At 45.0% G+C, this 22,037-nt stretch overlaps 2 protein-coding genes across 3 annotated transcripts in view; one reads left to right on the top strand and one right to left on the bottom strand.

The window, feature by feature from the left end:
• Positions 1–16,358, bottom strand: part of ATP2C1 (ATPase secretory pathway Ca2+ transporting 1) — a 97,229-nt gene extending 80,871 nt beyond the window's left edge. Inside the window, exon 1 of the mRNA XM_058657102.1 lies at positions 15,881–16,358. Coding sequence (XP_058513085.1) covers positions 15,881–15,988 — 108 coding nt within the window. The 5' untranslated portion in view covers positions 15,989–16,358. The remainder of the gene's footprint in view (positions 1–15,880) is intronic.
• The window catches only part of PIK3R4 (phosphoinositide-3-kinase regulatory subunit 4), a 125,248-nt gene that overhangs the window by 3,354 nt on the left and 99,857 nt on the right, over positions 1–22,037 (top strand). The gene's annotated exons all lie outside the window — the stretch shown is intronic.

Genomic DNA, 22,037 nt, shown 5'->3' on the forward strand with positions numbered 1-22,037 from the left:
TCCTGCTACACACGAGCTAGGCAGAGTCAGTTCCCCATGGTTGGCTGCAGCCTGACCCAGTCCCTGCCCTTGTGGATAGATATTTGAGGGATAAGCAGGAGAACAGGAGCTTGATCTTTCTTCATCTGTCTCAATTTTTAAAAAATAAGATACTATTTTGTGTAGTTCCTATACTTGCATATTTCATTTCTGACCTCAAAGCACTGACTATAATACATATGCAATAAAAACCTATTGCACCAATGAGAAATCTGGGAAATGGTTTTCATAAACAAATGACTGTTGTTCAATGAACAACAATAATGCCGCCTATGGCTTTGCTGTTCGCTTCTTGTGATCATAAGAAGCCACAACCCGAGCTTCTCGCCAACAGAGCAAAGGGAGATTATGGGACCTTGTCAAGGGTAAAAAGGAACACCTCCAAACCCACAAAGGGGTTAACAGAGACCATGATCCAAAAGGGAATGAGTCCTAGTATTTCTAAGAAATGTTAATGCTCAGCCCTGCTCAAGGGCTGATAAAATTGCACGTCCAGATTTTGAGTGCAGATAGCAATTGGGAGTTAAAAGATGACAATGTGGAGATGTTGCTTCCGTGCATGGAGGAAATTTAAGCCGAGCCTGTGCTTTGGATTTTGACAGCGTTGCATATCAATGCACTGTAACTTCTAGCACAGTCTTCAGTCATTGCTCTTAATTCCTGGACAAGACAGCTAGCAGACTACATAGAAGCTATAGGCTCTAAAATAGCCATGCACGTGAAATAGCCAGCATTTTCTTCCACCTTTACCTAGGAGACAGATTCCATCTGCATCCTGCCTGCAGGCTCCCTGCTGTGTCGGCGGTAATAGCCTAGGCCTCCGCCCTTTGTTTATATGCTTTCTCCATTTCCATCAGAAACGTTTTCAGTCTCTACTGATGCTGTCACACACCCGGGTCTGAGATGGCTTTGGGAAAGGTCACATTTCTTCAGAGCTCTGAAATGGGATATTTCACATTGAAGGTTTCTGGCCCATATTTTCTAGAAGTCACTTTTTCCAACTTGTCCCATATCGTCCCTTGGCCCCCTGCAGAAATCATTTCACTGTGCTTCCTATTGTGAGACTAAATGAGGAAAACAAGGCACAGAGATGCCATTAGGATAATATATTAGAGAGGGAAAGGCAAAGCAGAGAAATAGCCCAGTGCTACAGGAGGATCTCAAAGATTAGCCCTGACCAGTCATGCCCACAGACCCCTACTCCCACCGAGCACACAACACAAAATATGGAAGCCACCTGTATCAAAAAGGTGACGTTTGAGAGCAGGAAAGGTTGGCAACAGGGTTTACAAGGTAGTTTAAAAGAGGAGGGGAATTACAGATTGGCATGAGATACCTTTTGGAACACAAGCAAATTGTTAAAGCTTTATGTTAGAATATTCTTCACTACAAATAAAGATCAGGTGAAAATTAACAGGCATTTACAGTTTGCCTTCAGGCAAGTTTTTTACTCTCCGATTATAAAAGGTAATATTTGCATAGTCTATCAGAAAATATTAAAAAGAATTTAATATTGCCAAATGTCCTATATATATGGGGGGACTGGGAAAATGAGGATGTGGCGAGCAGTCTGCAGGCCAAAAATAAATAAGCAGATGTGAACACTTGCATCTTCAATGGGTTCAATCAGCCCCCAATTCAAATAACTGAATGTGAAACTGCGTTCTAAGAAACTGCTATGTCAACTACCAGGGATAGTGGTATTCTAAAGGAGCAGTGTTTCAGCCAGAATCCTTAACAGGAAGCTTGCAGAAGGGACGTGGCATCAGGCCCTTTGAGCAGAGCAAAGGAACTCTTACATTCCAAATGACAGAGAACATCTGTGTCTGAGAGAGAGCGAGAGATGTTCTCTCTGATGGCTTATTCCCCAAATTTTAAAGATAGAGTGAAAGAGGAGAGAGGGCAGCAGGAAGGGGGGACTGTGTGCTAGGGAGAGAGAGAGAGAGAGAGAGAGATCCCTGTGTCTTGTGGATCACATCCCAAGCGGCCACAGCAGCAGGTGCTGGGAATGAGGTGCTCCGGCCACCCACACACTGCTTTCCCAGGCGCACATGCAGGGAGCCTGATTGGAAGCAGAGCAGGCAGGACTTGAATCAGCACTCAGCTATGGGTTGCTGGCAGTGCAAGTGGCAGCTTAGGCCTTTCTGCCTGGATGCTGATCTGCAAACATTCATTCCCTTCCCGGATCGCTTGTCTCAGGCTTTGTCCAAGTACAGTCCCACTCACAGCAGCAGCAGCCCTTGGAAACAGAAGAAACACATACCCTCACTCCTCACTAGGGCCTACTGAGTCGGACATTCAGGAGCAAAGACTTCCAGAATAGTTGGAATGTTTGGAAGTATCGCAGTCATGTGTTTATACCTGCTTTCACCCTTCCCCCTCGAAAGCATCAATAACGAGGTTGGTGAAGTCAGAGATGGGGAGCAGCCCGTGCCTTCCACATATGATTAAACTCAACCTTAGAAACTCAACCTATAATCAAAATCAGCCAACCTCAGGGCTTGCCCTTCCAACTAGACTTCCTTCAATGTGAGACAGTAAACAAATTATGTTTTCTATTTTTTGCACATAAGGAGAAATATTTAAATAAATAATTCATTTAAAACTGATAGTTTTAAATGAGAAAAAAGATTAAGTAGGTTAAAATGTTAGTTGATGGAGGCTTTGACTACTGCAATAAAAGTTCAAGTAGTTGAGTAAGTGTTTGATCTAGCAGCTGGGATGCAGGTTAAGGTGCTTGAATCCCACATCAGAACGCTTGGGTTCAGTTCCCAGGCTAGTCCACCGTTCCCAGGAATCTGGAAACTAGCTCAGAAGAGCAGGCTTGCTTTCTCTGCTCCTAAATTACTTGAAGGAAAGGAGAATCCATTTTCCCTGCACAGTCACCAAGCTACACACTTGTTTAAGGCTTTTCAATTGACCCAGCATTTCCTTGTGCATAATGAAATGCAGTCCTCACAACCCTGAGCAGTAAACAGCTGAGGTCTCATTGATTGCTTTTTATAGCTGACAAAGCTAGGACTCACACAGGTAGAACTCCCTGTGCAAGAATTCCTGGCTATTCCATGTTATTCAGGAATCAAAACATCCCTCTTACCCTCAGTTTCCTTAATGCCTCCACTGCGCCCCACAGAAGAAGCTCCTCTATTTCCTGGATTATCTTTTGTAGCTTATTTTGTTTTGTTAAATTCTTTGAATTCATTGTGGCCCCATGCCAACTTGATGGTGTCTAATTATTTTGTCTAGGATATCTGTACCATGCTTCATTTGATGACACTCTTTAAGGTATTAATCAGTGAAGTAGTCCTTCCTGGTCATCTTTGGCCATTGTCTACACTGGCTCTTATTTAACTTTTGGACACCATTTCTCCAAGCAAAAACCATACTCCAAGCAAAAACTGCTCTATAACCCCTTGAGTTTATCTTCTCAGAGTTGAAAATGCTGCCAAAATGGAAGTATATCCTAATGAATAAATAATCATAGGCAATTTAGAAAGATTATTCAATAGCTAATTGAAACATGTTCATCAACATGCTCTATTTAAAAAATCAACTTTATTCATGAAACATGCATGCTGGGATCTAAAAGTCATCAAGCAGCATCTCATCATTCCAGTTAAACTTTTGTGGTTCTGAGTTTTTATGTTTATGTATTAAATAGAATAGGACTAAGGGGCAAGTAGAAGGTTTAAGAAAGTATGTGTGTTCACACACACTCACACACACACACACACACACACCAATTGATCTCATAATGGTTTTAGGTTGTATGGAGAACTAGTATAACTTTTTTATACTCCATACTATAAATCAACAGCTAAAATTCCCATTTGCCACATCAGTTTAACCAGTGATCAACAACAAAAGAAGGAAGTAAATATTAGCACATAGTTTCAATGGCATCCTTAGGTCAAAGACATTACTGAGTGACGTTCACCTTGATCATTATGGATTCTAGACATGGAGCTGCTGTGATTGACAATGGTCAAGTAAGAACCTGTGAATGAAGTTTAGTCATCATTACTACCTTTCAGAATTTAACGGTGATTTTCCATCTTCCAAATGGCATACATGCTCTTAAGGAAATATGGTGATCCTCTTGAGCCTACATTTCAATAACATGCCTCAGCAAATGCTCTGCCTCAGTGGTCCCAAAGTAGGGTTCCTACCAGCGGAAGCTAGAAATGCAAGTTCTTGGCCCTGCCCCAGCCCAGGCAGCAACCCTGGAGGTGCAGTGCAGCCTTCCGGTTCCGTTCATCCCTCAGGGGACTCAAATAGGCTAAGTGCAAACTCCCAAAAAGTGTCCACCTTTCAGCTGAGAGCATTTGGACCAGGCTAATCACCCTTTAAAGAGCAATGCAGGTGGCAGTATCTTCACCCTTCTCCACTAGACTTTAAGCTTTCACCTTCTTGGAGTAGATGCCTATTAGCTTAAAGCAGAGACGATGAGAGGAACAGGTTAACACCTGCTGGACATTGTCATTCTTCTCCCCTCACAGGCAACCCTGGGTAGAACCTTAGCATAGACATAAAATCTTCCTCTCTGTCTCTCCTCTCTGTATATCTGATTTTCCAATAAATAAATAAATAAATCTTTAAAAGCACTGCTTAGATTTACAGACAGTTACCCAAAGACAAAGAATCATGAGTTTCTGCTAAGGGTGGGAAATGCATGGAAAAAAACAGGCATTTCAATACATCATGAGAAAACTTGAACCAAAAAGGGAGGAGGGACACCAACATAAGGGCACTCCCTTTTCCCAGAGTTACACACAAGGTACCGTGACTGTGTTACGGGCACAGATGGTAGATGAGTTAGCACAGCCTGATTACCTCGTAATGAATTCCTAAGGACTTCCTTGCTGTTATCAGTGCTGAGCGGTCCTTGGCAGCACTGTGTTCTTGCCCTCTTGCCCTCTTTGTGCTGACCGGCAGGAAAGGATGGGCAGTTCTGTATTTTATATTAAATTAATACAGGAATATTGAGATCGAGTTGGGTTTGCAAATCAGAGCTTCTCTTCCAGTATCAATGGGAGCAGTAACGGGACATTTTCATCTACATCACACTATTTATGAAATACATTGGAAGAACAAAGGCACTGGAAGAACATCCGGAACCGGATACAAGAAGACTGGGAACCAGAGAGCCTCAGAATAGCAGCTAATATATCATTCTCTCATTTTTTATTTTAAAATTGGGTTGTCTGAAAGGCAAAGTGAGAGTGAGAAAGAAAATCGGGGGGGGGGGGGGCAGCCAGTGCAGTTGTTAATCCTCCCCCTTCAAGTGCCAGGATCCCATGGGGATGCTAGTTCATGTCCCAGCTGCTCCACTTCCCATTCTGCTCCATGCTTGTAGCCTGGAAAAGTAGCAGAGGATGGTCCAAGTCCTTGGAACCCTGCACCTTCCTGGGAGCTCCTGGCTCCTGGCTTTGGATCAGCTCAGCTCTGGTCGTTGAGGCATTTGGGGAGTGAACTAGCAGATGGACAATCTTTGTTTCTCTCCACAAAAGCTGCCCTTCAGGTGAAAATAAATAAATCTTAAAAGAAAGAGAGAGACAGTCAAAGAAAGAGAAAGAGAGCTTCCAGGCATTGGTTCATTTCACTAATTCCCACAATGTCTGCAGCTGACTAAGGCCAAAGCCTGGCAGGGACCCAAAACTTGAGCGCTCACCTGGGGCCTTCAGGGTGTGCCTGAGCAGGAAGCTGGAAGTGGAACCAGGACTCAAATCCAGCCATTCTGATGTGGAATGTGGGCACCCCAGCAGCCTCTTAACCACTGCACTGAATACCCGGCCCTCGCACAGCATCTTTGTAAGTACCCTTGTGCGTAATGTTGAAGCACCATTTATTATCATTATCATTATCATATTCATCTTCCAGGACTGGGTGTTCTTGGAACCCAACAAGCTCAGACTCAGTCTCTTTCAAGGCCAGGGATGTTCTCACAGTCATGTTTTGGCAAAATTTGCAAAAATGTTCACTGTCCTGCTGATTTTCCTTCCCTCAGAGCTTCCTATCTAGCTTGGGGGTGGCCGCGAGTACACTCTGGATTAGGTTGATCGAGAGACTGAACAACAGAGTTCCTTCCCTTTGCCCAACAAGAAACTTCCTTCAGCTACCTACCATACTAATAGTAATTTGCCTGCCTGTTGCATAGCAACTTGTATCCCATAATAATTGTCTTTGCTTAAGATCTGCTGAGCTATCCTTTTAAGGTTCCCAGCAAAACCAGAAAGTATTTGCAGCAACTAACATCATAACTGGAGCCTGCGCAGAACAGCTGAGCCTGATGGGAGGGCCTCCCCATGGTACACGATCGAGCTAAGCCACACACCTCCAAGGCCATTTCAGCGGCCATATGTGAACATGCAATATATGTAAAGGCACAATTTATTGAGGCAAATACTCAAAGGATTCTTTCCATTCCTTTACTCTGTACCTGTTATATTTTATCATCTTGTTTTGCCCCGTTATACCCCATTTAACCTAACTCCATAAATCCCCAAACACCTGTCCAAAAGAGAAGGTTGATATAGACTTTGATAGGATCTGCCCCTTTCTCCTGGAAAAATTAATGATAAATGTTCTCTTTCTCAGAAGATGAATGCAATGTTTTTATAACAGTGCTAATGTGCGTACAAGTGGGCAGGCCTGTTAGACAATGGGAAGTTGAAGTAGGAATATATTTAGATTTCATTGGAGTTGTGCGGCTTTAGAAACAGCCTGTAACCATGTCTTTGTATTCTCATCACTAAATGTCCTGGTAGAGACATGATATCCAGGAGAGATCCCAGTGCACAGCACATCACATGCGGACAGCAAAGGGTAGATGAGGCCACCAGCTTGTCTACAGAAACTTTCAACACTCCAGTAAAAAGCCAACACATGCCAGCTGTCTGGAGGAGTGCCCAGCTCATCTTTCTATTATCTCTTTTGGAGAATAGTAGAAAAATAGTGTCAGGTGAAAAGATTAAAAAGCCTGTAGCATCCAAAATGTAAGGACAATAGATTTCAGTGGTCTATCTGTTGATGGGTGAAAATACATTTGTAATTTACTATGATTTCTTGTTCCATTCTGGTTAAATATTCCCTTTGGATCAACACTTGATCTTAGCCAAAAGGCCGAGAAGCGATTCCCTTTGGATCTAATTTTTGTCATTTCATGGTGGTTAGTTTCACGTGTCACTTTAAGTGGATTAAAGGAGGCTAGATAGCTGTTAAAACCTGATTTCCTGCTTTGTGTGTGAGGTTATTTGAATCACTAAACCAGAGTTTAGAAAAGCCACTTTCATCAGCGTGGGCAATTACCATTAATATACTGAAGACCAAAGAGAAGGAAAGGCAGCGAAGGGGAGGGATGAGAGAGTTGGCGGCCAAGAGCAAGGGAGGGGTAAGGAGGGGGCGTGGCAAGAGAGAGAGAGGGCTAAGGAGGTGGGGGGACGGCAGCAGAGACGGAGGGCCAACGTCCTGGCTAGGAGCTGGGGCTCTCACCCTCTCCCCACTCCCCAGGCTCCCAGACAACAATAGCCTTGGCTCACAGCCCTTCCTCTCACTTTCCTGAGTCTCTGCTTGTAAAGGGACTTCTCAGCCTTTGAGGTGTCTTCCCAACACAACAGTTATTGTTCTTCTTAATCTCTGTATCCTTAATAAATGAAAGAAATTCTAATGTCAATGAAAGAAAACTGAAAAAGTAGTAGTGAGAGGCCTGCAATGGTGGCTCAGTGGCTAACGTCCTCACCTTGCATGCGCCAGGATCCCTTATGGGCGCTGATTCTAATCCCGGCTGCTCCACTTCCCATCCAGCTCCCTGCTTGTGGCCTGGGAAAGCAGTCGGCCCAAAGGACGGCCCAAAGACTTGGGACCCTGCACCTGTGTAGGAGACTCAGAGGAAGCTCCTGGCTCCTGGTTTTGGATTGCCTCAGCTCTGGCCATTGTATCCACCTTGAGAGTGAACCAGTGTATGGGAGATCTTTCTCTATGTCTCTCCTTCTCTCTGTAAATCTCCATTTCCAACAAAAATAAATAAATATTAAAACAGAAAGAAGTAGTACAAAACAGAGAAAGCATCCCTATGTATGGGGTATCTGCGGGAGGAAATGAAACAGGCTTCGGTGTCAGATAGAAAAACAGAGCTCAGAGCTCAAAGCTCAGTGGTTGCTAACGAGCTAGGAGTCAACTTCTTTAACCTCGTTAAACTTCAGCTCTCTCACCTATAAAATGGGCATGATACCATCAGCTTTGCAAAATTATTATGTGAATTAGATAACATTAGATGTTAAAGGACATTGTCAAGTGTCTGGCACATGTAAGACATTTAATAAAATTTTAAAATTCCATATTCTTCAGCATATTCTCCAATTTGTATTTCCTAAAATAACCTTATTAATGTTTCCCTAGGATGAGCAAGAAAGAAATAATTTCAATGCTTTTCTGCTCTCTTTACAGCAGCTTATGAGCAGTACAACATATGTGAGAAGTTCATTTCTTTTTCTGTCAAGATGTAGAGCTGTCTATACAAGGTGTGAAAATATGTCATCTTCCATTCTGAACAAAAGTTAGCAACTAAAGTGTTGTCGATGAGCTGTCTGAAAAATGGTGTGGATAGCAAATTTAGGAACCTACATTAAAAGCAGCAATGCATTTCATAGGAAAAAGGGTTTTGCACTTGAGCGAGTATGCCTGTTTCACAAAGGCATTTAAGCACAGTACACTAGGACAATTCAAAAGTATGTGAGAACATCAGAAATTGCTCAGAAGCGAGCCAAGAGACCAGCTACCACCCAGCCATCTCTGACGCTCCCCAGCTGTGATGATATGGACAAGAAGGATTCCACACACTCCACTGGGATCATAATCAACAGGAATGTTGCAGCATTAACAGCAAGGATGTGCAGGGGATTTGAAAGTACAAATAGTTTGATATGAAAAACAAAATCCTAAACACAGTGGTTAAAATATCACAAAATCACCTGCCCTGTTTATTGCCCCTATCCTTCAATGACTACGTAAAGTACACTTGGTTATTGATCCTGATCCTGGAGGGGATCATAAAACCTGTAAGACCGAGGAGCTAGGGAGTCGCTTGGTCGATCAGGCTCCGAGAAGCCAGGCTCTGTACGTCAGCTCTGCACTGAGGCCTTTCCTGGAGGAGCTGAATTGCCTGTTCTTGCCAGAGGAGTACATGCTTCCTGTGTCTCCCAAGATGCTTGATTCTGTCTCCTTCAGTCTTAGATTCCAGAGTGTCAGTCAGGCCTAGACTGTGGACCACTCAGAAAAAAGCAGGTGGGGTCTAACTGTGACCCCTGTTTTTCCTAAGGTGTCTAAACTGTCCATCTTTCCACTGCCCACTGGGCAGGATCTCAGGGTAGGAAGGGACTTCCCTTTTACCACACAGGAGTCACTGCCACCACCTCCCTGGAGGCAGGGCGGGGAGGGGTCAAGTTCCCCCTGGACTCTGCAGAACATTCATCTTTTCCTTCGCCTCTCATTCCCAGACAGCCCATTTTCCTGCTAATAAATATCATAAAGCAGGTCACAATTCTACTCATTAGTCATGGTGACTTACCCTGGAATCTCCCAGATGCATCCTTCTATTTCTGGACATATGAACACTGTGATTCTTCAGAAACATAAAAACAGCCATAACCCAAGTCTCTTCTTTGCAGAGGCTAGTCTAGCTGGCTGTATTCTTTCAAGCATTTCTATCCCGGGGGTGGAATTCATTCCAATTCATTCCAATCCTTTCTCTCCCATTCACAGACTTCCATCTGATCAGCATTTTGTTAGCCCCACAAATGGATGCAAAACTGCTGCTAGAAGAAGTATAGCAAAGGAGTAGCAAAGGTGCCCTCAAAGTACATAACCAGAGACAGGACTAAGAGGAAAAGTCAGGAAAGTTTGCCCAAGAAGAACTGACACAGAATTAAGATCTGAAGCAGCTGGAGGGAACAGAAGAGGGTATGGGGAGAGGAATAACACACAGCGGGCAAGGGCGTCCCAGCGAGATCCCAGGAAGCAAGTGGAAGCCAGTTCACGCTGGTCAGCACGGGGCCGGGAAGCAGTGTGGTCCAAAGACCTCTGTGCTGTGGGGTGGGTGCAGGGAGAGCAGCAGGAGGCTGTCACAGCACCTCGGACAGAAAGGCACGATGGCTTCCTGCCCTCGGTTGGGAGCAGAGGAGGAAATAAAATAGACTGAAAAACTTGGTGACTGGGCGGACTGCCTGATGGCGTGGAAGCACCCAGGGACACTGCTAGAACTCTCTCTGCCTGAAAAGCAGGATGGGAGGCGGTGCTGCTCTTTGCTTAGAGACGGGTTTGGGAAAGGGGAAGGCCATGGGTATGGGCGCGAATGGCCCAGTAAGCCATGAACCATGTAAACTATCAATGATAACCTCCTGGAATATTCTAGGGAATACCACAAGTGGTTGCCTTTTTTTTTAAAATAAATACATAGCTTTTAAAATATTTCTCCCCTCGAGTAGAGGAGTCTGTAGTAATTACCAGGATAAAAGAATTCAACTCTTAATGTCATAGTCATAGAAATATTAAGGATCAGCTTCATATTATCACAGCAAGTGAACTGTCAATGTTACTGCTGTATAATCATGCGAACGCCTCTGCAGGCGAGGTGTGCAGTCCCTCCCCTGGTGTCTCACATCCTTCATGGATCATCTTTTCCCTCCAGCCCACCCAGCACAAGGACATAGGGCAAATATTCTCCAGTTTCCCCTCGGATACCATGTGAACTATCAGGAGGAGTGCATGACTTTGAAGACTTTTAAAGGGCCCAGCATGATAGTCTAGCCGCTAAAGTCCTCGCCTTCATCTGGCACCCTGGGGTGATGTCGGCTGGCTGTCCTCCATCCCAGGGAGCAGAGGCGTTTGGGAGGCTGGATGTGGCTTCTCTTTGTCTCCCCTTTTCCCCCAGATACAGGAAGGAAATAAAGAGAATGTGGAAATGGTGATCTCACCACCCACCTTCCTGAAGCCCTTGACCCTAATCACCCTAATCAACTATGTAAACATCATCAAAAATAAAAATAATCAATACTTTTTAAAAAATTTGTAGTGAAATAAAGTCCTCACCTTATAGCCGCTGGGATCTTACATGGGTGCTGGTTCTAATCCTGGCTAATCCACTTCCCAGCCAGCTTCCTGCTTGTAGCCTGGGAAAGCCCAAAGCCTCAGGCCTCAGGACCCTGCACCTGTGTGGGAAACCAGGAAGAAGCTCCTGGCTCCTGGCTTCGGATTGGCCCAGCTCTGGCTGTTGCAGCCGCTTGGGGAGTGAATCAATGGATGGAAAAATTTCCTTTCTGTCTCTCCTCCACTCTATATATCTGACTTTGCAATAAAAATAAAATAAATGTTTTTTTAAAAGATATAGCCAACTCCTGATAGGGAGCTGTAAATGTAGTATTTCTTGTACCGAGCGATAGTGAAATGCCCATTTTTTCACCTGAGGATACATAGCCTATATCGCCAAGCCTGAATCCGCACCTAAGTGCCTAAATCTCAACTTGGCTTTTCTTGCTTAGCAGGGAGGGGTTAGGAGGGCCTCTAATTTCATAGTGCTATTCAGAGCAGGGATAAGTGCCTAAACGAAGAACTAAGTTTCTTAAGTTTAAATTAAACTCAAACATTTATTTAGCAACCCAACTTTTGAGATTAACATTTATTAAGGAACAAAGCAGGAAATAAAAATTCAGTGATCCTGTTCAAACGAGAATTATTTTCTTAAACCATTGAAGAGGAACTTTAGAAAAGCTTCCAAAACAAAATTTAAATCTAATCCATAATTAAAATGCCCTCTGGTTTCCGAGCTCCCTCTCCTCATTTCAAGCAGCCTTCCTGCTAAACAGACAGCCGTGGCAGGTCAGCTCCTTTGATGCTACACAAAGCACAGAGCACCCACCTTCTCCCCTGGGAATTGATCCAGTCTGCTCTTTTCTGATCACTCGCCTGCCTTCTTTCTGCAGGGTCATGCAGAAGAAGGGGTTCCATCGGTTGAGGCTGCTACAGGGCACCAGCAATTGAGGGACGGCACCCAGAGCAGGTAGGTGGCTCTTCCCTGCAGAGACCTTTGCTCTTGATGGCCAATCCTAGGACCCTTGGCTGCAGCTCTGCTCACAGACCAAAGAAGTCTCGTGGAAAGAGCACTGAGCAGAGGGCCAAGCTACCCGCGAATCCCGACACTGACACAAATGAGATGTGCTACCTCGAGCTAATCTCTTACTTTCTGACAGCAGTTTCACACTTGAAAGGGCCTATCTTCCACTCCATTCCCCAGAGATTTCACCAATTTCTGCTGAATAAGGAGATTAATCCAAATTTTCACTCTTGTTCTCACCTGCAAAAGAATGTGTTAGTCCTCTGAAACCTCTTGGCCACACAGCTTCTCTAGTGATTATGAAGTACTCCTCATTTATTTAATTACATAAATATATTACTATGTGTTGTATTTATAGTTGACATTGAGGCAACAAGAATAAGCATGCTTGATGTATAGTACCTGTGTAATGGAGACTGTCTTATCTAGTAGCATGTTATTTAACATCATGGCATTGGAAATTTCTATTTTTCTTCCTGTTGTCTATTTTGTGTTGTGGCTTTTCATTTAAGGGGATGTATAGTAACTGTGTAATGGAGACTGTCATATCCAGATGTGAGGATACAATGCAGTATGCATCTCTATTTTCAGACAAAGATGGACTCCCAATGAAACTGTTAACTATGTCTTGACAATACGATGCTGGACTCTCTGCCATTGTCCATGCCCGCAGTGATGGACATGTGACTGTTTGAGAACTCTACTGTAGTAATAATATAGGGGAACTCAGTAGGGGGAGGAAATTGGGGAGGGGAAAAGGGAAATCCCAGGATCCATGAAACTGTATCATAAAATGATAATAAATTTTAAAAGAAAGAAATTAATTTAAAAAAGAATAAGCATGCTCCCTATATTGGGGTAGAATAAGGTTTTCCTTTAAAGAAAACTCTGATTGCCATAAGCAACACAGAGTATAGGATGACAAAGGTGAAGGGAGGGACACAGGCTGGAAGGCTCGGGCAGCAGTCCAGCAACAGGGCACATTCAGACACTCGTTGCCGTGGAAGCAGAGATGGGCAAGGGGAGGGAAGAGAAAAGGCAACGGGAAGGTCAACTCTGACTTTCTGGTTTGAGCTTTGCTGTTGGTTGATGGAGAAAGTTGGGGAGAAGCAGAATTGGACATGGGGCTCTCTTCACTCTTTGCAGCAGAGCTGGAGAAAACCTTTTCATGGAGCCCACAAGACCTGTCTAGAGATGTGGGAGAGTTCTAGAGATGGGCACAGCGTAGGTGAGGATGGAACGGGGCAGGAGGGAGCAATGCACTCAGGTGGAGGAGCAACTGGCAAGCCTAAGAAGCTCCTCAGTGCTGATGCTGGGTGATGCCAGCGGTGCCAGCGGGGTAAGAGATGCTAAGGTTCAATGACAAGGACTCACTTGGGGTTACAGACATCACTGGGGATTATTTAGGACACACAGCTTTGAAAGCCTTCCCACCCTCATGCAGCCGAGCTCCTAGTTGGCTACTACAACGTTCTAAACACTTCTGTCAGAATTTCCTTCTCAACAAAGAAACAACTTTCAGTGTCTGGTTTTACAGCTGATAATAGATAGCCAGGATTTAATGTTATTATGCTTTTATTATACTTATTCTTCTACAACTGGCAAATGACAATGGTTTTCCATTTACAGCAGTGTCGGGAACATTTCTAAACAAACAAGGTTAGTAAGAATGATGCAAAACAAGGGTAGAAAATATTAAGGAGTTAGCTCTGTAGGTTGTACACACTTAGGAAAAGATGACAATGGGTAGTAAGGTAACAGCTTGATGCACTGCTGTCACTATGCTGTGGGAAGCCTGGAGCATGATCAAATGAAGAAAAGTTTAAAGCCCTGAATAGACTTTTATTTCTTCCCTCAGCACTTCCAGCTGGGTGGCCTCAGCAAGGTCTCTTGGTATCTAAGCCTCACTCCTGCACTTTGTAATGAGAGTGTGTTTTACAGGAATGTAAGGATTAGAGACAACAAATGGGCAGGCTGTGAAACCGTAAACACTATTAGCCTCCTTATAATTTTCCAACAAGCCTTCCAAGGTTAGCCGTGATTGACTCTGACCTAATTTCTCTAATTATGAGAAAAAGACAGTAGGTCTGCAGAGCTGTAATTGGCTTTAGAAAGGAATCAACTAGGCTCTTTTTCTTTATTTCTCCACTCATTTACATGGGACATTAAGAGCTCAGCGTGATGCCAGTTCCCAGCTGCTCCCAGGTCAAGCCACAGATTTGTTCATAGAAGGAGCAGGGGAGGGCAGGTGGCCACCCAGTCCAAGTCAGAGGTTTGCAAGTCAAAAACCAGAATGAGTTTATTTTGTACCACTTTAAAAATAAACTTAAAACGCCCCACAAAGCTGTACAAGCAATAGGGCTGTGTCTCAGAACTCATAATACTGGGAAAAGGAAAATAGAGATCACTCCACCCCACAATGAAGGGACAGCCTGTGAGGCTTGTGCAGGCGGCACACAGAAGCTCAGAGCGCTCCCTGTGACCCTCTGGCTGACCACTTCAAAAAAGGGCGTGCTGAGCCCTGCAATCCAGGCAGGGGTTCTGTAATTGTGACAGCTCAGCTAGGGGAGAGCCAAGCTGGAGCAACCCAGCTCGCTTGTTCCATTTGGCTCTGCAGCTCTTCTCAAGGCATCAAAGCCGGGGCAGGGGGAGCAGAAAATCAATTTCCTCTCCAACAGCCATAAGGACTTCCAGTCTCCAGCTGATGCATTGACTGTTTGGGGAATCTGTCGTTACAGGATTTTTCTGTCTGTTGACCTTAAATTTCATTTCCTGGAAATGTTTGATGAAGTGGGTCACGTCGCATCACAAAGAAGAAAAAAAAAAACTGGGGCACTGATAATATCTCCGGCATGGTTTTACAGTTCTTGTTACAAGCACAACGTAGAAACGATTGCTGAGTATTTAGGCATTCCACGAATTACACATTTGTCCTTGACGTGCGTGCCACTGCCACACTCCTTCCTCAAGGAATCACTGGATTTCAACAGAACACTGCTATTTCTCCTGAGCCTCAGGCACAATCCTCAAAAAACAACTTTTAGAAAAGCCTTTCTTATGAATTATAAAGATGTGATATTAGGAATGCTAAGCATTAATGTGAAAGCATGATTAAGCACATAATCAGACCTTTTAATAGTTATTCAAATGTTTATGTACCCACATGCTGGCTTCCTAAGTGAAATCTTAACTTTTGATTGGCTGAAAAGACGGAAAACTGTGTTGTTCTTTAAATGACCCTCTAACCTGGAAGAATGACCAACTACTCTAGAAAGATCTTGATAGCTCACTGCTAATCTGTTTAAAATGGTGACAGCCTACCAATTGTCTTTATTTTGCAAATCCTGGTGATAATATCATAACCATAAAGAGACACAAGAAGACAAATACACTGCTTGGGCCAGAGACTTTCTTTGTGGAGCTATTAATAGCTTCAAAACTTAGATGTAAGGCATTGGAAAATTACCAAGGAACCCACCATCCAACTCTGCTAGATTGGTTCAGAAGAAAGAAAAGCACAGGATTTCATTCCAGAATGTAACCTTAATCTCAGAATCCAAATGCTCTAAATCCAAATAAATCCTCGTTGCCCGCACTCTGCCAAGTCCAAAGAGGCAACAGCCTGAGCTGACCGCGCCCATGCACAAGCAAGTAAGCAGAAACCAAGCCACTAAAGGAGGCGAAAGCAACTCCCAGAAAGGGCAGCCACAAGAAAGACAACAGACATGAAGGTACCTGTTCTTCCGCTCTCTGGCTTCTCAGCGTAGCCAAATACCTCCTAATGGCGTGGAGAGGGTGTTTCTTGAAATAAGAGAGCTTAGATGGAGGCAACAGATTATCCATAGTGAGGAAAGCAGGAGGATCTTTGTCTGCCCTTCTTGGTCAGCAATCATAGGAAACCCAGAAACTCAGAGATGCCTTAGACGCCTGAAGATTTGTTGGTAGCTGAGAGCCACTTCCCTGCAAACAAGGCAAACGTTCCTCTCCTCACAGCTTCCTCTATTCGGGTGGAGTTCCTGGTGAACCCAGACAGCTAAGTGTGAATGCTGCCTGGCAGCGTCCAGCAGTGCTGTGCCCGAAAGGGCAAAGGAGCCAGGAGGAATTCAGAGGGGCCGGTCCGCAGAATGCAAATCGCCTAGTGGGAATAGTGTCACAGTCCTATTTCTAGCAAGAGCGTTCTGTTGTGGGCTGTGTTAATATCAGCTAGCTGGTGACTTTCCGAAGCCACTGTCCCTCCTGAGGTTTTCATCCTTCTGACAGTTTTTCTAGTTCTTAAAGAGGGCATGACGTGTGGTTTTTCTAGCTTCCTCCTAGATTTCTTATCATCCCAAGCACACAGGACAACACCCAGAGGCATCTCCGCTCTCAAGTGTTGATTCACTTAGCCTGGGGAAGCGTTGTTTTAGGGTACCTTCTACCTTCCCCCTCACTCTCTCCCCCAAATCAACAGATTATCTCACCTTTGCTTGTTATCAAGGGCTTCAGCATCAGCATTGAAAATGATTGGTTTACATTGTGATGTATTATGCAACATGCCCAGTAACCAGATAGCTTACATTCATCGTACAATAGCTGCAAAGGGATTCTGTGCTAACTTAAAAGACTTCTTTCCTTCAACCCTTATCTCAAGTCCACAGGCTGACTCCAGAAACATTAAATTTCCCCCCAGCTTTATTTAACCGAACATAAGGGAAAGAAATGCTATATGTTTACTTTCTAACAATTGCAAAAAATGATTTCTCCTTTTTTTTTAAAAAGAAGTACATGAAAGGAGCCCCATGGTTTTAGGGAACATGCAATTATAAAATGTGAAAGTTTATCTACTTAAAACTTCAATTGAGGTCACAGGGCTTCTAAAACTAAGTCCCCAAATAGATTTTCCCTTTTCGTTACTCCTTTTAGCCTTACAATAGCTGATTCATTTGTTAAGGACACTTGAGCACTTCTGGGAGGGGCTGCAGAGTAGACTTGTAGAAATGAAAACTCCTGTAGCCCGGGGATTTGCTTCAGCGTGGACACAGGGACCTGGCCTCTCCTTCACATCCTGCAGGTGAAGCTGGGGGAACCACATCTCAGCTGCTGCTTCCCCTCCAGTCTCCTCGACACTCCTCGAGGTGCCACTTGTCCTCTGGGAACACACTTGACAGCCGAAAGCAGGGCTGGACGGCAAGGGGGCCATCTGTCAGGCTGGCATGCAGCCCACTGGCAAGGTGATATCCAGACTCACCGGCCAGCCGGGCAATTCCAAGAAGCCATTTGCATATTGCTGCCAGGGCTGGCTCCTAGGAGGAGGTGCTGCCCTCCTGTCACCTCTCCAGGTGCTGCCAGGGTCTCCACTCAGTCTCCTGTGTGTGCCAGAGACAGCTGGCTCTAACAAGGCTGCAGGGAAGCATGGTGCGTGGGAACCATCTGAATGCTAAGCATGCTCTCCAGCAGCCCACAGCTGAAGAAAGTAAGTAGCTTGGAATCCCATACCCCAGAGCCCCCTTAAGGTGCTAGAAAGAGGGCTGGCTCCAGAGGCAGTGGGACATTCAAAGAGGACACCCATCTCCATGCCTGAGATCTGCACGCTGCCCTTTGCTTTTCAGAAGCCAGCAGCTTGCAAGTACCCACAACACGCTGGTGAGTGGAACCTTTCCCCAGTGGACCAGGCACAAAGCAGGCTCCCATACGGATGGCTATTTTATGATCATCATTTCCTGGGTTAAGAAGAGTGTTGAAAAGCCATAGGGAGGAAGAAGGTAAAACCTCACAAACAGAAACTTGGTTCTGTTAGACTGAGCATTCCAAAAAATGGAGAAAAACCAAAGCAACTGAAATCCCTTAGGCATTCAACCAACAGCAAACATAAATCACATCTAACGCTTATTGGGCCTTTGGGCCAGAGACTGTGCTGAGTTCTCCTTATGCAATCTCGCAGCATCCCGTGAGGAAACTAAACTCAAAGAAGACCAGCGACTTGCCAAGGTGACAGAGCTACAGCAACAGCAGAGAAATTCCAGCCTGAGTGTCCAGCCCTAGTCAACCCGCACCGCCTCTGGACACACAGCCAGAAATGAGCCCCTAACATTTTATTAATCCAATGAAACAAAGTCTCGAAGTTGCAGTACTAAAGAGAAATACAAATGCAGACTGCTAGGAATTCACAGACCAAGATGATTAGGGGAGAGACCAGGGACATATACAAAATGACACAACTTCCTGTCCTGAATCCCCTATAAATAATGTTAGTAGCTACTACTTAACTCTTCAAGATGTCCTGGATGAAATGATTCTGTGATGCTATGTACCTAGTTGCAGGCCTTCTGCTTTCTGGTGTTGCAGCCTCACTGCTGTGCAGAAGCACAAATGCGGACTTTCACACACAACCTGTTGCTCAGGTGGGAGTCACAGCCGGCTTGCACTGACAAGGCACCAAGCCAGCCGCCTCAGTGACCAGGCTCCTGGTGGCAGCGACATCCACAAACAAGCATCAAAAGGAACCAGAGCATCTGAGTCAGTGGTCAGGAGACTGTTGTTGGCCCTGCACAGTAGCACAGTGACAGGTGGGAGTAATTACCTGCTCTTTGCATAACTCACTGCCACTCCGTGTCCTGCACACCATAGAAAAACAACCGGCAGAAAGCATAAGCTGGCCGCGTTTCATAACTGCATTTCTCCACGGAAGGATACTCACGTGTTCTTGCTTCCTCAGCATCACCTGCTTTTTCTCTTTCACAAATAGCGTGAAATACGGGGAATCCCAGTTTCTCCACTTGAAAAGTCACAAGAAGAAGCAAAACCAATGTCTTGAGAAATAGTGGCAAATGGGTGAAGAGAGAAATATTTCATAGTTTACTGTTCTTCAAAGGTTCGAGAAGATAGCAGATAATAATAATAATAATAATAATAATAATAATACATGTGGGTTTATGGGGCAGAAGTTTGGCACCATTAAGGTGCTACCAGACACCGGTATGCCATGTCAGAGTGGTTGGAGCTGAGTCCCAGCTCTGCTTCCATCTCCAGCTTCCTGCCAGGACATGTCCTGGAAGGCAGCAGATGACAGCTCAAGTGCAAGCTCCCTGCCAATCTTGGGAGAGACCCAGACTGAATTCTGGCCTGGTTCAGCCAGGCTATTGCAGGTATTTGAGATGGAGCCAGTGGCTGGAAGATCTGTTTCTCTTTCTCTCTATTTCGCTGCCTTTCAAATAAAATAGGAAAGAGAGAGAAGAAAAGAAGTGTTTGTGAAGTCACCGTAACATGGGGCACTGCACACAGTAGGTATCTCATTAAGGCATACCAGGCACACCAATACATGCCTACAAAGCAGAAAGGCAGAGAAAAGAGAATGAGCCGAATGTTAAATTCAGGTTGAGAAAAAGGAAAGGAAAATTGAGAAAATAGGTGTCCAAAGATGTCTTTGGGTTTCTAAGCTACATCAGGGGGAAAAAAAATTAATCTCTTTCCAATCAGGGTTGAGTGCTTCCATCAGGAAAACAACTCTATTCTCTGCGAATTAATCCTGCTGGGATATAGTGAAGGGCCTGCAGCCACAGTGATGGAGAAGCTGTTGGCTCTGAAAGCAGAAACCATTTTTTATTATGAATTTCACTGCAAAATTCCACTCTCATCCCACTAGGGCTGGCCCAGCCTCTTGCTCCTTCAAGGGCAGTGTTAAAGGAAATCTGGAGAGTGTGTTGTGTGAGACGTTTAGCATTACTCATCCAGGCAAGCAATTGCAGCAGAACATTCTAGCTTCCCTGGTGATTAAAGCACTTCTACTTTGGTAGGACAACAATTTCTCCAGGCCCTGCCTCAACCTACCAAGCTTCTCCTAAGGGGCAGGGGAGAAGAGATAAAAGGCTTATTTGAAAAGCAGAGCGAATGGCCTGTCCATGGATGGGCCTGGCCCGGAATGAAGGCAGGAGCTCAGAACTGCATGCAGGTGCATTCTCCCATGTGAGTGGTAAGGCCCAAGCACCTGTGCCATCTTTCACTGCTTTCCTCGGTACAGTAACAGGGAGCTGGATCACTCAGGAAGCAAGGCAGCTGGGACTTGAGCCCACCTATTTGGAAGGCTGAGGACCAAGCAGTCGCTTAACATGCTATGTCACGAGGCCAGCCCTAGTCACCAAGCTTCCGGTAGGCCTCCCTCCCACTCCACCTCCAGCCCTATCTGCTCAGTAGAATCAGGTTGCTCTCCCTGTCTTACCAAGTCACAGAGGTGTTATCAGCATTCTTAGTTCAAGGAGATCAGCCCAGAAACCACAGCCAGTACTACCGAATGCTCTGCCTGCCTCTCTGCCTTGTTTACCACTATCTGGGGAAGGGAGAATCCCAGCCCTGGAACTGAGAGCTCCCTCACGGCCAAGAACCTCCACAATCACAGCCCTCCTGGAGCCCATCCGAGCATCGCCTGCTCACTAGTTTCGATGTCTTCCACCAACTCCCTCGCTTTCCTCCAGCACTGGGGTTAAACTGCACACAGGGCTGGGAGAGAAACATGAGCTATCTCCCTCGCCAGCAAACTTAGAGTTTCTGATGGCGTTAGAGCCAGGTCTTTGGCACTCTGTGGCCTTCCTCTCAGCACTTGGCTTTTCCTCCCCCTTCTCCTTCGCGGTCATGCTTGGATGTCTCTGAGAGGCCCCAAGAACAGAAAGGCCTTTCCTGTTAAGAAAGGCTCAACCCTAGGGCAATTTTCAAGTTGGTGAGTATACTACCTATAATTATGCATGAGAACTAATAATATTGTCTCAGGTTTAAGGCAAATACATCTTTCTTTGAGGTGAACAGCTTTGTATAGGGGGATGGACTGCTGGGATGAGTGGGACTGCTCCATTAACGTCTAATGTCTTCTGGTTTGAAAATCAAGGCGACAACTGGAAGGAGATGTATGATTGGGCCAAGATGATGGTCCTTGCTGTCCTTCCCCCACTTGTCTGATACCCTTGGTGGGTGGAAGTTGAGTGGCTAGAGATCACGGTAATTAAAGGAGCCTCATTATTTGTCCTGGGTTCTGGCAGAAAGGCCCGGGCCTGGGGTGTGTTTTCTGGATAACCTGCCCTGCTGTGAAAGCCGCAGTAAGAGATGACAGCTAATCTCATCTGGAAGAAAAGGTTGTGTGCACGCACTTTGAGGCAGAGAAATTGCTCATGACAGCGAAGCTTATGAAGGTATCTTTCCCATTATTTTTGAAGACAATGCTTAAAATTTTTCATCTTATTTAGAAGGCACAAAGACAGAAATATCATTCCCCCAAAGTCCATAGCAGTCGGCTAGGCCAGGCCAAAACTAGGAGCGAAGAATTCAGTCTAGGTCTCTCCGATGGGAGGAGGGACCCAGGAGCTGAGCCATCACTGCCCATTAACTGGAAGCTGGAACTGGGAACTGAGCCAGCACTTGAACTCAGGCAATCTGATACAGGATAAAATGCCTTAACCACTGCACCAAATGCTCCCCTCCATACATTATCCATACATTTTAAAAAAGATTTATTTATCTTTATTGGAAAGACAGACATGCAGAGAAGAGGAAAGATCCTCTATTCAGTGATTCACTCCCCAAGGGGCCACAATGTCTGGAGCTGAGCCAATCTGAAGCCAGTAGCCTGGAACCTCTCCCAGGTCTCCCATATGGGTGCAGGGTCCCAAAGCTTTGAGCCATCCTCAACTTCATTCCCAGGCCACAGGCAGGGAGCTGGATAGGAAGCAGGGCCGCCAGGATTAGAACCAGCACCAGTATGGGACCCCCGACATGTTCAAGGCATTTCCAATTTGAATATGGGAGTCTTAATTACTATGCAAAACACCTGTCCTGTTCAGTAGATTTTAAAGTAAATGACTGAATTAATTATAGTTGTATCATGAAGGATTTGAATAAAACATATCTTGAGTTTCCTGAGATCTTTTTT

Source organism: Ochotona princeps, chromosome 30 (assembly GCF_030435755.1).
Source record: "Ochotona princeps isolate mOchPri1 chromosome 30, mOchPri1.hap1, whole genome shotgun sequence".
Taxonomy (NCBI): Eukaryota; Metazoa; Chordata; class Mammalia; order Lagomorpha; family Ochotonidae; genus Ochotona; species Ochotona princeps.